The 15,102-nt window shown below is 48.0% G+C and overlaps 1 protein-coding gene across 3 annotated transcripts in view; it reads left to right on the top strand.

The window, feature by feature from the left end:
• adam12a (ADAM metallopeptidase domain 12a) overlaps positions 1–15,102 on the top strand; it is a 445,440-nt gene that overhangs the window by 86,691 nt on the left and 343,647 nt on the right. For all 3 annotated transcript variants that reach the window (XM_078564869.1, XM_078564868.1, XM_078564867.1), the window contains exon 3: positions 1,966–2,039. In XM_078564869.1, the coding sequence (XP_078420995.1) occupies positions 1,966–2,039 (74 nt within the window). The remainder of the gene's footprint in view (positions 1–1,965; positions 2,040–15,102) is intronic.

Below are 15,102 nucleotides of genomic sequence, written 5' to 3'. Positions count from 1 at the left end.
TGGCTAGGCAACCACCATCCCACCCACCACCCCCACCCGCCCGCCACCATTGCCCATAAAACGGCAGGTGGGCGGGTGCCAAAGTCAGCAGCCCACCCAACATTTTAAAAAAGATAATTAACAGGCAATTGAGCTTGTTAACCAGCCAATTGACCCAAATGTTATACAGCCCACGCCATAATACAGTTAGCATGGGCAGGCAGGACTGAGTAGACCATTTTTTAAACCAGACTGGTTAAAAGGTAGGAAAGAAGGAAGGTACATACTTCGGGGGTGCTTGTATGCATCAGAGGCACCCTGCCCACCCCTCAAGATGTTACTCCCCCCCCGCAACTTTGTCATTTCCTACCTGGCCAACAAAACTGCCCCCACCCACCTCGCTTCCCTCCCTAGGTTCCCTGATTCTTCCCTGTCCAAAACCCAGGATTTACCTTGGTCTGGACGCCATGGCTGTCTTCCTCCCAGGGCCTACTTGCAGCCCCAGTAGCAGCCACTATTGAGCTCTGGCAGTGCTGAGACCTCTAGAGCTGCTGGTCAATCAGAATTTCCGGCAGCTCTTGAGGGTGGGATTTTCTCTCACTGAGGGCCGAAGTCCCACTCTCACCTACTTAAGACCGTCCAAGTGTGTTATTGCTGTGAGTCGGCTGGCGTCGGACATTTTTTACCAGGGTTGGGGGGAGCAGCTGTACGCACCCCTCCACTAAAATTCAACCCAAGATTTTCATTTCCTTATTAAAGAACCTAAGGGAATTCAAGCTGTAGTAATTCAATCTTTGCATTGCAAGAGGACTAAGTGCCATGCATCTTGACGGGATCTGATCTGTTCAAAAGGAAATATCAAAGTTGTATACAAATAATTTTGTTGACTTGGTGCTTGGATTTTCAACTGTTACCATGTTGGTATCTTGCAAGTGTAAATGCTGAAATGGCATAAATTCTGAACTGGTGTCCTTCAACCTTTTCAAAAATTAAGATGCTGCTGTGTTGTAGTCATTTCACTATGCTCACTCAAGGGGTGATATTTAATCCAGGCAATGGAGTCTCCCCCACCAGCTGGAGACCTGGTGAGAGCCCTGCACCATCTGCTTTGGGGAAGGTTTGTATATTAAGTGCCTGTAAGTGACCAGAAATGGGCCTTCCCTGAGATCACGGACCCAGGAGTCTGATATCCCTCCTCCTGAGAGCAGTTAGCCAATCAGAGGCCGGAAGTTCTTCATTATAGGCAGCACCAGAGGGAGTGGTGGCAGCTGCCAGTAATGCACCCACCACAGCTCCAGGATCAGTCTGAGACCCCGGGCCACTGCTGAGCGAGGGCGGGATGGGGGTCACAGGAGAGGTGTGGAGGTGGGGGGGGGGTGTTGGGAGCAAGAGCAGGGGGTGGCTCTCAGCGACTCCCCTCCCCCTTTTCTGATGCCGGGTCCCTTAATCAGGCGCTGATTGCCTGATAACGAGGGACCCCCGTCCCTCCCCAGGAGCCTGTATGCTTTTTGAGCTTCCTGCGTGGCAAGTGTCCTGCTTGCTACTGGTTGAATAATGGCGAGGGTGGGATGATGTTCTTAAGTGGACATTGATTGCTACTTAAGGGTCTCAATTGGCAGTGTGGCAGGAAGGCAGTGGGGCCCCGCTGGCATTTTCCCACCTGATTAAATGTCCCCTCTGTCTTCAAACTCACCTTGGGGAGGGCATTAAATTCTGCCCAACACTCCACTCAACATTTCCATCATAATCTGGACTTTTCTATCTGCATGCTGTACACACAATAACAGCTAGGCTGTTCTGATTATAACTTACATAGTACCAGGACACATCATAGCCCAGCAATACCTAGATAGAAACCACAGAGGGACCTGGTGAATAGAATAATTGCTATTGTACTTCAGACAGCCTTAGACAAATTCAAATGAGAGCTCGGACTACCCAATCATTTTAAATGCTATTTTGTGATTTTTATATTTTGTATCACAGAGTCACCCTAAATGGGCAAAGTTCCTAATTGAAGCTGAAGGCAAACAGTTGATCATCGAACTTGAAAGAAATGAGTGAGTAGCCCTTATGTAGTCTGTGCTATAAATTGATGGCATATGTAACACCTAAGGCAATAACTGTGTTCTGCTTAATGATGCGTAGCTTCTGGTAAACATTTTGCAACTCTAATGTTCCTATTTAAATTGCTTTTAACATAAATAAACATTAATCTACACATTCTAAGATTCTGTTAAATATGCTAAGTAATATTGAACATTCATTAACATCATAGATAAAAGTTTATTCTAATTTACAGCTTTGCTTTTTATATTTGCCACGTGATGAATATGTTGACAAGTTAGTATATTTTAATGACCCTGCTACTTTTATTTTTAATGATTAAAACATGTAACAATATTACTTATCAATCAAATATTCCCACCTTGACAGAAATGGTACTTTGCGGTAACTCTGTCTTGTCCTAATAAATCTGAACTTCAAGTTTTCAGTTAAACATTCTTGCTCTGAGTGCTCCAGCAATGCTTGAGTGCAGACATCATGCTCAATTCTAAAGTTGAAGATTACAGTTTTGACTTTTAAATCTGTCTCGTGAGGATTATACAGTCCATAGTGTGCAGAACAAAACAATCCTTTGCGTATTACATAACTGTACTAAAAAGAGGTAAACTTTGGTGTTGGCAACATATGCACTCAAGATGGAAATTGGTAAGTTGTTTTGAAAAATTGATGATGATTAATTTTGCAGCCCCTGCAGCTGCCATTCGTAGATCTTCTCCCAATTTTTAATCCCATGGACACACTATGACTGCAGTTGTGTGAACAAAGAGAAATGTACCCTCAGATCTGTGTCCCTGGTTTGGATTGGTTTGGCTTAGGTCATTTCAGTAGCTTGTGAGGATACTCTGAATAGTGGTGATGAGTTCCTCAGTGTTGATTGATAACCAACGCTTCTATTGCCACAGCAGAAGACAAAAACACACAGTGAACACAGCACTGGTGGAGACTAAATTCATGAATCCATTCATAAATGTGACAAAACAATTCTTTATAAGAAAAACACCTATTACACTGCATCATCAGATGGAATATCCTCTGTTCCATCATTGCTGATCAGGTTGAGTTTAAATTGAGCTGGTTCATGTGTGTCTGCCTGGCCCATGTCTCTGTGATGTCATCCAGATTTAGATGGATGTAGATTACATGGATTTTAATTTGGATGTGGATTAGAATAAAATTTTAAAAATTAAGTTTTTTCAGAGCCATCAACTAAAGCCCAGCAATAGTCAAATGCTGTTGAATTCTATTTAGTTCCATAATACACTGCAAAATGCTCTTTTATCCTATGCTATCTGTTGTTACCATTAATTGCGTACTATATAGTCACTTTAAGGTTTCTTTAATTTGGCTTGCAATGAAACTACCAAAAGTAAAGAGAACTCTACTGAGCTAGAACAATATGTGACCAGTTTATTCACACACTGTACAGTTGACGCAGAATTCATTACATGAAAAACAAGTAATAGTGCTTTCCATCAGGATGGAGGAGAGCAAAGGAATAGATTTCTCCACTGAACAGTGCTATCAAGAGATTGAAATTTTACCGAGCATATCATAAAATATTGGTTATTTATGTATTGCGACAGTTAATTTATATTTTTAAGATATATTGGATAAAAATTCATTGTTGGACATGTAGGGTGAGCATCTCGATGACTGAATGGTAAAGCCTGTGGTAGCCCCAATATTGGAGCTTGGGCCTCATTTTTAACAAACGAGCGGCATGAACAGCCAGCCAGTGAATGGTCAATACAGATCTTAACTGAAGGCTGCTGATAGTGCCACAACGGTTCTCAGGTAAATGGAGCTTGGAAATAGGATTGGGGAAAACAGAGGCAAGGGTAGGTATTCAGGGGAGTCAAGCAGCTTGTGGGAGTTGGGGGAGGGAGTGATGGGCAGGGGAAATCAGGTGGAATGGTCCAGTATCCATTAGGGAATGGGAGTCATGGCAACTACATCCTTTAAACGTAGGGTCCATAGGTATACTCCAGCTCCTCAAAAAAAAAATCTTGTTGGTAGCAGGCGACCCCAAAGTCTGGTCTTTCTGAGTGCAGTGAGGGGTCTCAAACAGGTCTCAGGCCCATTATTCTCCTTTCCTAATATTGCAAGGGATGCCCTTCCCGCTGAAGATGTTGTGTGCTTCCTTCCAGTCATATTGGCAGTTTCGTCGGCTGAATTTATAAATTTTAGAGATTAAGATAATAATACCTATTATTATTGTTACAAGGATTTGCATTCACAGAGAATGAATGATTCTTCTTTTCTGTCTATCAATCTGTGGATCTCTTATTACTGAAGGATATATTTTAGCTAATACTATTACTATAATTTGTGTAGCAGCATTTCAATGCAATATTTTCTTTTTAAAATTTATGTTAATCATTGCTTTAAACTCAAATTCGCAACAATTCATTTTCTTTTCATCTGAACGATGAGAGTAAGTTGTGAAAACAAACACTTGGGGGAGCTGAATAAAATATTTGCATTTTAGAAGAAAAAACAGTTGACAAGCCAGTATCTTGTAGCTTGACCTTAATGTTAGCTAATCAAAATAAACAAAAAATGTTTAAGTAAAGAAAGAATCAGCCTTACTGGATACAGTTACAACTGCAGCATGTCAGTGGAATGTCCAAAGCAGACTGGAGCAGTCAGTTCAATCCCCAATGTACCGAGCCAAAGCCTACAGCTAACACTGTTGCTAAGCAATCTGCTGGTGACCAAGTGCTACTCGACTGAATGGAACGTTTATTAAACTGACCCTGCTCTGTCTACAATTAATCATGTACTTGAATTACTCTCTGCCCGCCATATTCTACCAATAGTGTTGACCTTGTCATTCATTATTGCCAAATTCAATATTGCAGGGAGATGCATTTAAATTAAAACAGATTAATATTATATGTCAAATATTTCATACATCTTTCAAGACTTCCATTTTCAGGGACAACATCTATTTTGTTTGCTGTTCATTGGCTGCCCATCATAACTGTACAAAAAATCAAGACCAAGTCGAGCACCCTTAAGCATGTTAAAGTGCTCCATTGGGCAGAATTTTCCGTTTGACGCGCAGGGGCGGGCCCTTCACGTCCGTGCGTAAAAGAATGCGTGGTGACGTCGGGCGAGCATTCCGATGTCACCGTGCGCCATCGCGATATTTTGCTGGGCGGTCGCGCAATGAAGTCCGACGTGCACCCGCCATTAATTAATGGGTCACTTATGGCACTTTAGTCTTCAATCGATGCCGATTTTTCGGTGCCCGTGTGATCTTTGGGTTGGCGCACAGGCGCCACTGGCAGGCGGGAGACATTTGTATTAACCTCATCCACGGGCGGGATAGGAGAGTTCAGTGGGTTCGTGAATCTGCTTTGTGAAGTATTTATTGTTGAAAGTTTTTCAAACTTGCCTGTGTGATCTGCAGTACTTCAGAACGCATTCCAGCTGCTTTTCCTGGACTCTTAACCTTCAGGACAGCACTCTGCAGTGAGGAATCTTTTCTGGGCCTGGGTATTTCAGGAAGCTTTCCCTTAGCCTGGGTATGGGAGCTGATCTGTCCACTGGAGGCAGCTCCTCTGAGAAGGAAGGGAGGGCTAAACGGGGGAGTTGGCCAGGAGTGCACATTCAGCCTCCAGGGGAGCCACCTTTGGGAGGACAGGCACAGGCACATGGGTTGCAGGGCCAAGAGGTAGTCCAAGGCGGAAGGGGCTGCAGAAGACGCCACTATCCTGCTGCCAGGGTATGCAGGCGGTGAAGCAGCTACCTCAGTATGACTGAGGTGCAGTGCCGAAGGAGGCTCCGACTCTCAAGGAAGACAGTCAACTATATCTGTCAGATGATTAGGCCTGAGATCTCCGCAAACTGTGTGGGTGGACACCCCATGCCAGTGGCTCTAAAGGTCACAGCTGCCCTCAACTTCTATGCCTCTAGCTCTTTCCAGGGGTCGGTGGGTGATCTTTGCAGTGTCTCCCAATCAGCTGTTCACACTTGTGTCAAGCAGGTTACAGATGATCTATTCAGGCGTGCATTGACTTCCATCAACTTCCGTTGGGATGAAGCAAGCCAGACACAGCGAGCCAGAGGCTTCGCGGCCATTGTTGGCTTCCCCCGCATCCAGGGTGCTATAGGCTGCACACATGTGGCCATCAAGGCGCCAGCAGGTGAGCCCGGTGCCTTCGTCAACAGGAAGGGCTTCCACTCCATGAACGTGTAGATAGTGTGTGATCACAGGATGCAGATTCTACAAGTTTGTGCAAGGTACCCAGGCAGCACCCACGATGCCTACATCCTCAGACACCCCCAGGTGCCTGGACTTTTCAGTGCTCCAGCCCGGCTTGATGGATGGCTGCTGGGTGACAAGGGCTATCCCCTCAGAAGATGGTTCATGACGCTTCTCCACCATCCAAGATCAGAAGCTGAGCAGTGGTACAATAGGAGCCACGCCTCCACAAGGGCTGTGGTGGAGAGAGCCATCGGTCTTCTCAAGATGCGCTTCCAGTTCCTGGACCATTCAGGAGGCACACTCCAGTACCCCCCAGATCGTGTGTTGGTGATAGTGGTTGCATGCTGCACTCTGCACAATCTTGCGCTGGAAAGGGGGGGATGAAGTGGACGATGAAGTCATCGATGCAGTGTCTGCGGCTGCACACGATGATTCCGAGGATGAGCATGCACAGGGAAATGCTGAGAGGGTAGACACTGATCCAGGACTACGCCAGGGAGGCAGGGACATCGGGATGCTTTAATCCAATGAACCTTCAGCTAGCACAACACAGATGGATCACCAGGACAAGCCTGGGTTGCCGCCTTGATACTTGACACCGAAGTGCAAAATCTGCCAGGTCAGCAGCACTAACTAAGGGCCTTGTAAATAAAGCTGAATATCCAACAAATCACTCATCACACTTCTGTCAACCATACACATGCAGAAGAAATGAGGCACCCTCAACCATGGTCACACATCTGCATTTAATGTGTGAAGCAAAAAAACTTATCACAAAGAGAAAAGAATAGTGTTAACAATCAAAAAGAAATCATAAGGACCTCATCTCGGGCCAACACAAAAGCACCAGTGATAAACCCGTGGTGTGCCTAAGGTGGCTTATGCTTTAATTTGCACGTGCTACGTCTTGGTGCTGCCCATCGCTCGGAGTGGCACCTGAGCCAGCCTGATGACTCTGCTGTTCTGTTGGTCTTGATGACCTTGGCTGTCGTCCTCTGGCCCGTGGAACCTGTGCTGGCCCCGCCTGGGAGGGAGCTGCCTGTTCCACAGCTGGCATCTCCCCAGTCGTCGCAGCCTCACTGGATGATACGGTCACTGGGAGAGGGGCGGAGGAGCTGCTGCCCTCATCTGGAGCGCCCTGAGAGGAGCCCGGAGAGGCGACAGGCAGCTGCTGCACCGACGTAAGTTTGCTTTGGACCTCCCTGCTCTCCGTGGATGGATGGGCAACGAGCTGGGAAGCTTGATACCCACACCATCTCCCACACTGGCAGTGACCAGCTGAGGTCAATGCCGATGTGAGGGCTTGCTGGTCAGAGCGCACTCCCAGCAAGCCCTGATGGGTCTCCTGGAGGAGGCTGTCCACGAGAGTTGCCACTCTCTCCATGGAGGATGCTTGCCGCTTGGATATGTGGCTCATTGCTTCGGCGAGCGTCAGTGTAGACTCCTCCAACACGAAGACCATGCCAAGTATAGCCTCATGCATCACCCCCAGATGCTCCCGCACACCTGGCCGTATTTCCTGCACCTGCTGTGTCACAGACGACTCCAGAGGCACATCATTAAGCACCGACTGAGCATGTGCCTGGTCCCCTGCAGTCCTCCGACTGCTGGCACCATGGGCACTCTCTGTTTCTGCCAGCTCCTCCAGTGAGTGTGAAATACCATCACCACTGTGCCTCGGGACATTAGCCATTGTTCTAATTCCCACCGAGATGCTAATATCTGCACTGGTGCCTGCCTCGCAGAAATGGTGTGACGCTGGTGAGACTTCAGGGCCCTCAGGTGTGAGAGGAGGCCTCTGCTGCTCCTCCCGGCCGTGCTCTGATGATGCTGAAAGGAAGAACAAGGACAGTGGATCAGTTAACGTGCAGACAATGACAAAGTTCATCCTTGTCCCCCCCGGCCCATTATGCGCTCAACCTTCCAGAACCAATGGCCCAGCAATGTTGCAACAATAACTAATTTAACCATCATCAGTGCTATGCCTGTTGGGAAATCAATGCTGACCTCACTGTTGGGCATAAATACCTGGCCGGCACAACAGCCTCACCGACACCAGTAGACCTGGGTACATGGCGCCTCTCCAGTTCAAGGGCCTCCTGCTTGAAGCAGCTTATTATGGAGAGCTGTCACCTCCAACTGGCCACCTCCAGTCCTCACACGCTCGGCCGCATTACGAGCATTCTCCTCCTGAGAAAGAGAGAAGAGCATTGATTAGGGCAAATTGCACATGGACTCTGTTCGCGCACGGCCCATCCCAACCAGTGGGACATATCAGGCCTCCAGTGCCTCATCACTCCGCTGCTGCCGATCACTCAGACAAAGATGCCAGGCCTGCTCCCCCCCCCCCCCCCCCCCACCCCCCGCCACCCCCTTGGGCACATGCTGCTTACATCACATTAGGAACCAGATGGTATTTCCTCCCATAGCAAGGGGGCACTAGCATGTGCAGCACAGAGGGCAGCAGATGGTTTGTTGCCACACCATCTTGAGGCTCCCCTTCCACCATCTCATCACCCTGACTAGGACATGTCCTGGAGTTCTGAGTCTGCGCCTAGGTGCAGCTCCTCCAGGTTGCCCCCAAACCAGTCATGTGGGACTCAGATGCGGGGGAAAACTAATCTCCTTATGACCCACTCAGGCTGACCTCAGCGTGGGCACTATCTGCTTGCCCACCCAGCAAAGGAAAAATGTGGTCAATGATTCAATGCAGTCACGACTCTGAGATTTGTGTTGGCGGGAGGGTGGGGGTGGGGGGGGTAGTGCAGAGGGGTATGCCAACCCGCAGGGTTAAATGCCCAATGCCAACATGGTACTCACCCTGCCAGAGTGCAACAAATCATTGAAACGCTTGAGGCACTCGATCCAGGTGCGCTGCACCACATCGCAGGAGCTCACCACCTCCGCCACCTCCTCCCAGGCACATTTCGTCAAGTGGGGGGGGGCCTCCCCTCTAATCCTGGGGGACCAACACGTCCCGCCATGCTGCCACCTCCTCGAGAAGGGCAGCAAGACAGTCATCAGAAAAACGAGGGGCGCACTGACCCCCTGCTGGCCTACCCTCCAGCCTGGCCTGCTCCGCTGGCCTACCCTCCAGCCTGGCCTGCTCCGCTGGCCTACCCTCCAGCCTGGCCTGCTCCGCTGGCCTACCCTCCAGCCTGGCCTGCTCCGCTGGCCTACCCTCCAGCCTGGCCTGCTCCGCTGGCCTACCCTCCAGCCTGGCCTGCTCCGCTGGCCTACCCTCCAGGCTGGCCTGCTCCGCTGGCCTACCCTCCAGGCTGGCCTGCTCCGCTGGCCTACCCTCCAGTCTGGCCTGCTCCGCTGGCCTACCCTCCAGCCTGGCCTGCTCCGCTGGCCTACCCTCCAGCTTGGCCTGCTCCGCTGGCCTACCCTCCAGGCTGGCCTGCTCCGCTGGCCTACCCTCCAGCCTGGCCTGCTCCGCTGGCCTACCCTCCAGCCTGGCCTGCTCCGCTGGCCTACCCTCCAGGCTGGCCTGCTCCGCTGGCCTACCCTCCAGCCTGGCCTGCTCCGCTGGCCTACCCTCCAGCCTGGCCTGCTCCGCTGGCCTACCCTTCAGCCTGGCCTGCTCACCCGAACCCCTCTGCTGCGGCCTAGCACTGGCCATTGTGAGCAGCCTACAAAAGGCTGCCAGGCCTTCGTTTAAACAGGCTGCTGAGTCTCCATTGGACCCGGTGGTCTGTGCATGCCCGCTGCTGCCCGCACCTCCCGCTATCCTCGGGGGTCTGGAAATACGCTGGGCGGGCCTTAATTGGCCTGCCCGCGTAAAATGGCAGCATGGACCCGAATGCAGGTGGCGATCGGGTCCACACCTGCTCTCGCTCCGCGCCCCCACCAGACGGAAAATTCTGCCCATTGTCTTTGGCCCCCCAACAAAAACTTCCTGCCCACTGACTCTACCCCTGGCAACTCTGAGGCTGAACCAGACTGTTCGCAAACTTGCTGTCATATTTGGCGCAGATTTGAGCTTCTGACCACATACCTGCATTATCTCTACAATTGCCCATTTCCACCTCTCTAACATCACTGCCCCTGCCTCAGCACATCTGCTGCTCAAATCCTCATCCATGCCTTGATTCCCTCTAGACTTGACTATTCCAATGCACTTATGGTCGCTTTCCCATATTCTATCCCCTGTAAACTTGAAGTCATCTAAAGCTCCGCTGCCTGTGTCCTAACAAGAACCAAGCCTGGTTCACCCATCATCCTTGTGTTTGCTGATTTACTGTTGGCTTCCGATTAAGCATAGCCTTGGTTTTAAAATTCTCATCTCATTTTCAAATACCACTGGGCTGGATGGAATGCTCCCCCCGCCAATGGTTTTGAAGGCAGTGGCACATTAAATCCAGCAGGCATCTTGCCCACAGCCTTCCTGCCTGACCACCCTTCCCACACTGCAATTATGCCAGCAGCGGGGATGGCATTGGGCAGCCTGTCTACCAGTGGGCCAATTGAGGCATTTTAGTGGGCAACTAATGCCCACTTAAGGTCCTAGCCCCGCTGCCGCCGGGACTTTACCGGGGGCAGGAGCGACCCACACCCAGTGGCCAGCATGGGCTGTTGGCAGGCTGAGGGAGGCGGAGAGGGGGGGGCTCCTTAACAGGCCTCCTTGGTGCATTGGAGGGCCCCCCAGCTTGCACTTCTCCCAATGGCTTCTCAGATTCCAGCCTTGTACCCCCCACCCCTCCCCTCACTGGAAGTCTGTCAGCTTGGCACTCCGGTGAGACACCCAACCATAATTAAATAATCCAGTATCACAATGCCTGAAGTGCTGGGGAGCTGCTGACCTCTGCTTGGCCTGTATCTCCCTGAGGCACGATTTCCTGACCCAGAAGCCCAGAAATCCCGCCTCCAACCTATTACCGTCCAATTGGCCATTAAATGGTTGCGAGGCAGCCAGGGCTGCTGCCGGCAGGCTCACCCTCTACCACCCCCCCAACCTCCCCGATTTTTTAGCCGGTGGGTGGGAAATCCGCTTTGTATGATTCACCCCACGGTTACTATAGAGCTTACTTACTTAAAGCAAAAGCAAAATACTGCAGTCTAGACTAAAAACATAAAATGCTGGAAGTACTCAGGCAGCATTTCCAGAGGGAGGCACAGAGTTAACATTTGCTCCATTTATCTCCCCACAGATGCTGTCTGACCTGCTGAGCAGTGTTTCATTTAAGCTGCATGGTCACATAACCACACAGCAATCTGAAAGTTCCACACAGGTCGGCCTCTTTAAGTTACCACATGTGTGCTGGCGAGCAAAATATTTAAAGGGGCTGTGCACTTAAATGGACCACCTGCACATTCAAAAAAAAAAATAGAGGGTACGTTGCTGCTGAATATTTCCAACGCTTTCTGTTTTTATTTATTTATTTCATATTTCCCTAATGATCAACCCAATGCCAAATGATTGCCCAGTCATGCCCAAATGTTCTAGCCGAGCTTTTATGGTAATAAAACCAGCATTTTAGCAGTTTTTCTTGTGTTACAGTACCCTAATGTATCTAATTTTCTCGTGAAGCCCTTGATTTATGAGTTAGTGCCATTGCGGTGAACAGATTTTGATGTTCCTTCTCTTTTTGCCTGATGTTTCCCTCAGGCCTAGTGAGCCTTCGACAAAATCTCAACAGATGCCATCCATGCTGCTTCTTAGGCAAATTTTTCTGCATGTTTAAACAGAAAAGGAAGGGATAACTCTCAAAGTTGTTTTCCTTCTGTCCCTGGACAGGCACTTGTCCTCTACAGGAAGTAACGAGGTGAGGTCATTATTATAAGCTTAGGAAACCATAAGCAGGACATGACTTAAGACCCAGCTTTTTTTTTGTCACGTAGATTTGTAAACTCGTGGAGTATATGTTACTAAACACGGCTGCACAATCTGTGGAAGCTTTAAAGAAGGAAATAAAAAAGTTGCTGATTATGGAAGAAGGATATGCACTTGGCACGGGTCCAGATTAGTCTGTCTGGAACAAGAACTTTTTTTTTTCGAGAAAAAGAATTCAACTGGTATGAGTTGAATTACCTTTCTTTGTTCCTAAACGTACTTTATTCACACAGGAGATTCCAACTCTGGTATCCCAGTTGGGAGTCTAACACCTGAGTGCTGGATTCTTGAATGCTTGTTGATAAATGGAATTAAAGATAATGTTTTTAAAAAAAAAATCACAAAAAATTTCATTTGTATACAATTCTTCCTTTCGATGCTCTGTCATGTTGGTATATAACATTTGTTCAAACTGTTTTCTCTCAATCCTTTTCACTGCTATAGTATAACATCTTCATTTATTTTCCTTAATTCAGCCCTATAACTTTTTACTTACCTCAGTATTTTGTTTGCAGCTTATTTCAATTGTGTGCGAAGCCTGTTGGACATTATAAATTTACCTGGTAACCAGGTTCATTATTAAGTACATGACTTTGAATAATGCTAAAGAACCTTTCTTTGCTGGGAAATTTCCTCAGCTCCATCTGCTCTATTCTGCTGTAATTTTGGCAGAAGTTGGCAGGAGATTCTTTCCTTTGCCTAAATGGAGTTTGCTGAAATTTCACCAAATTTACAGCAGCACATTGGGAGCAGCAACTGTTTGCCGAACTCTTCAAATTTTATGCAGCAAAAATGAGCAGTCTTAAAGAAAGTTTCTTCCCGCAGAATTTCAGCTGAAGGCTGATTCTTTCATCCTTTGTAAGCAGGATCGAGAGTCCCGCATGGTATTTTGCCTGCCCGGTGCCTGGGTGAGGGACATCTCTGACCGGCTTGAAAGGATATTGGAGAGGGAGGGGGAGGATCCAGTTGTTGTGGTCCATGTCGGGACAAATAACATAGGTAAGACTAGGAAAGAGGACCTGTTTGGGGATTATCAGGAACTAAGAACTAAATTGAAGAACAGGTCCTCAAGGGTTATAATCTCCGGATTACTACCCGAGGCACATACTAATAGGCATAGGGACGCGAGAATAAGGGAAGTAAACACGTGGCTAAAGGAGTGGTGCAGGAAAGAGGGGTTCCATTTCATGAGGCACTGGCATCAGTATTGGAACAGGAGGGATCTGTACCATTGGGACGGTCTCCACCTGAACCGATCTGGGACCAATGTTCTACTGAAAAGGGTAAATAGGATGGTCAACAGGACTTTAAACTAGAAAGTGGCGGGGGAGGGAAGGGTAAAACTCCAAGAAGTATGACTAATGGGAAACAAAGCAGCAGGTTAGCGTGTTGGGGGGGTGGATTCAACTTCATGGAAAATTATGAAAAAACTGAAAAGAAAGGAGAACCCAGGAGAGGCTATTAAAGTCTCCAGAACACAAAATAGGACAGAGTGTTTGGAAAGGGCTAGGAATCTAACTTCAAGCACATCAGATAAAGGGACGACAATGAGAAAGGGGACGGGAAATACAGGACTGAAGGTGTTGTATCTGAATGCACACAGTATACGAAATAAGGTAAATGAGCTTGTGGCGCAGATTGAAATTGGCAGGTATGATGTGATGGGCATCACGGAGTCATGGCTGCAAGGGGATCAGGACTGGGAGCTAAATATACAAGTATAAACATCCTATCGAAAAGATAGGCAGGTTGGCAGAGTGGGTGGGGTTGCTTTGTTAGTAAGAAATGAAATTAAATCGATAGCAAGAAATGATGTAGGATCAGATGATGTAGAATCTGTGTGGGTAGAGTTGAGGAACCGCAAAGGTAAAAAAACCATACAGGCCTCCGAACAATAGTCAGGATGTGGGGCACAAGATACACCAGGAGATAGAAAAGGCGTGTAAGAAAGGCAAGGTTACAGTGATCATGGGGGATTTCAATATGCAGGTAGACTGGGAAAATCAGGTTGGTAGTGGATCCCAAGATAAGGAATTTGTGGAATGTCTACGAGATTGCTTTTTGGAGCAGCTTGTGGTGGAGCCCACTAGGGAACAGGCAATTCTAGATTTAGTGATGTGTAATGAGGCAGATTTGATAAGGGAGCTTAAGGTGAAGGAACCCTTAGGAGGAAGTGACCATAATATGATAGAATTTACCCTGCAATTTGAGAGGAAAAAGCTGGAATCAGATGTAATGGTATTACAGTTGAATAAAGGCAACTACAGAGGCATGAGGGAGGAGCTGGCCAGAATTGACTGGGAGATGAGCCTAGCAGGAAAGACAGTGGAACAGCAATGGCAGGAGTTTCTGGGAGTAATTTGGGAGACACAACAAAAATTCATCCCTAGGAAGAAGAAGCATACTAAAGGGAGGACGAGGCAACCATGGCTGACAAGGGAAGTCAGGGACAGCATAAAAGCTAAAGAGAAAGCATACAATGTGGCGAAGAGCAGTGGTAAACCAGGGGATTGGGAAGCCTACAAAGACCAACAGAGGATAACTAATAAAGAAATAAGGAGGGAGAAGATTAAATATGAGGGTAAACTAGCCAGTAATATAAAAGAAGATTGCAAGAGTTTTTTTAGATATATAAAGGGTAAGAGAGAGGCAAAAGTGGACATTGGGCCACTGGAAAATGACGCTGGAGAAGTAGTAGTGGGGAACAAAGAAATGGCGGAGGAACTGAATAGTTACTTTGCGTCAGTCTTCACAGTGGAAGACACGAGTGACATCCCCAAAGTTCAAGAGAGTCGGGGGGCAGAGGTGAGTATGGTGGCCATTACCAAGGAGAAGGTGCTAGGAAAACTGAAAGGTCTGAAGGTGGATAAATCACCTGGACCAGATGGATTACACCCCAGAGCTCTGAAGGAGATAGCTGAAGAGATAGTGGAGGCATTAGTGGTGATCTTTCAGGAATCACTGGAGTCAGGGAGGGTCCCAGAGGACTGGAAAATCACTAATGTAA

Source organism: Cetorhinus maximus, chromosome 20 (genome assembly GCF_964194155.1).
Source record: "Cetorhinus maximus chromosome 20, sCetMax3.hap1.1, whole genome shotgun sequence".
NCBI lineage: Eukaryota > Metazoa > Chordata > Chondrichthyes > Lamniformes > Cetorhinidae > Cetorhinus > Cetorhinus maximus.
This window is presented reverse-complemented; position numbering and strand designations above follow the sequence as displayed.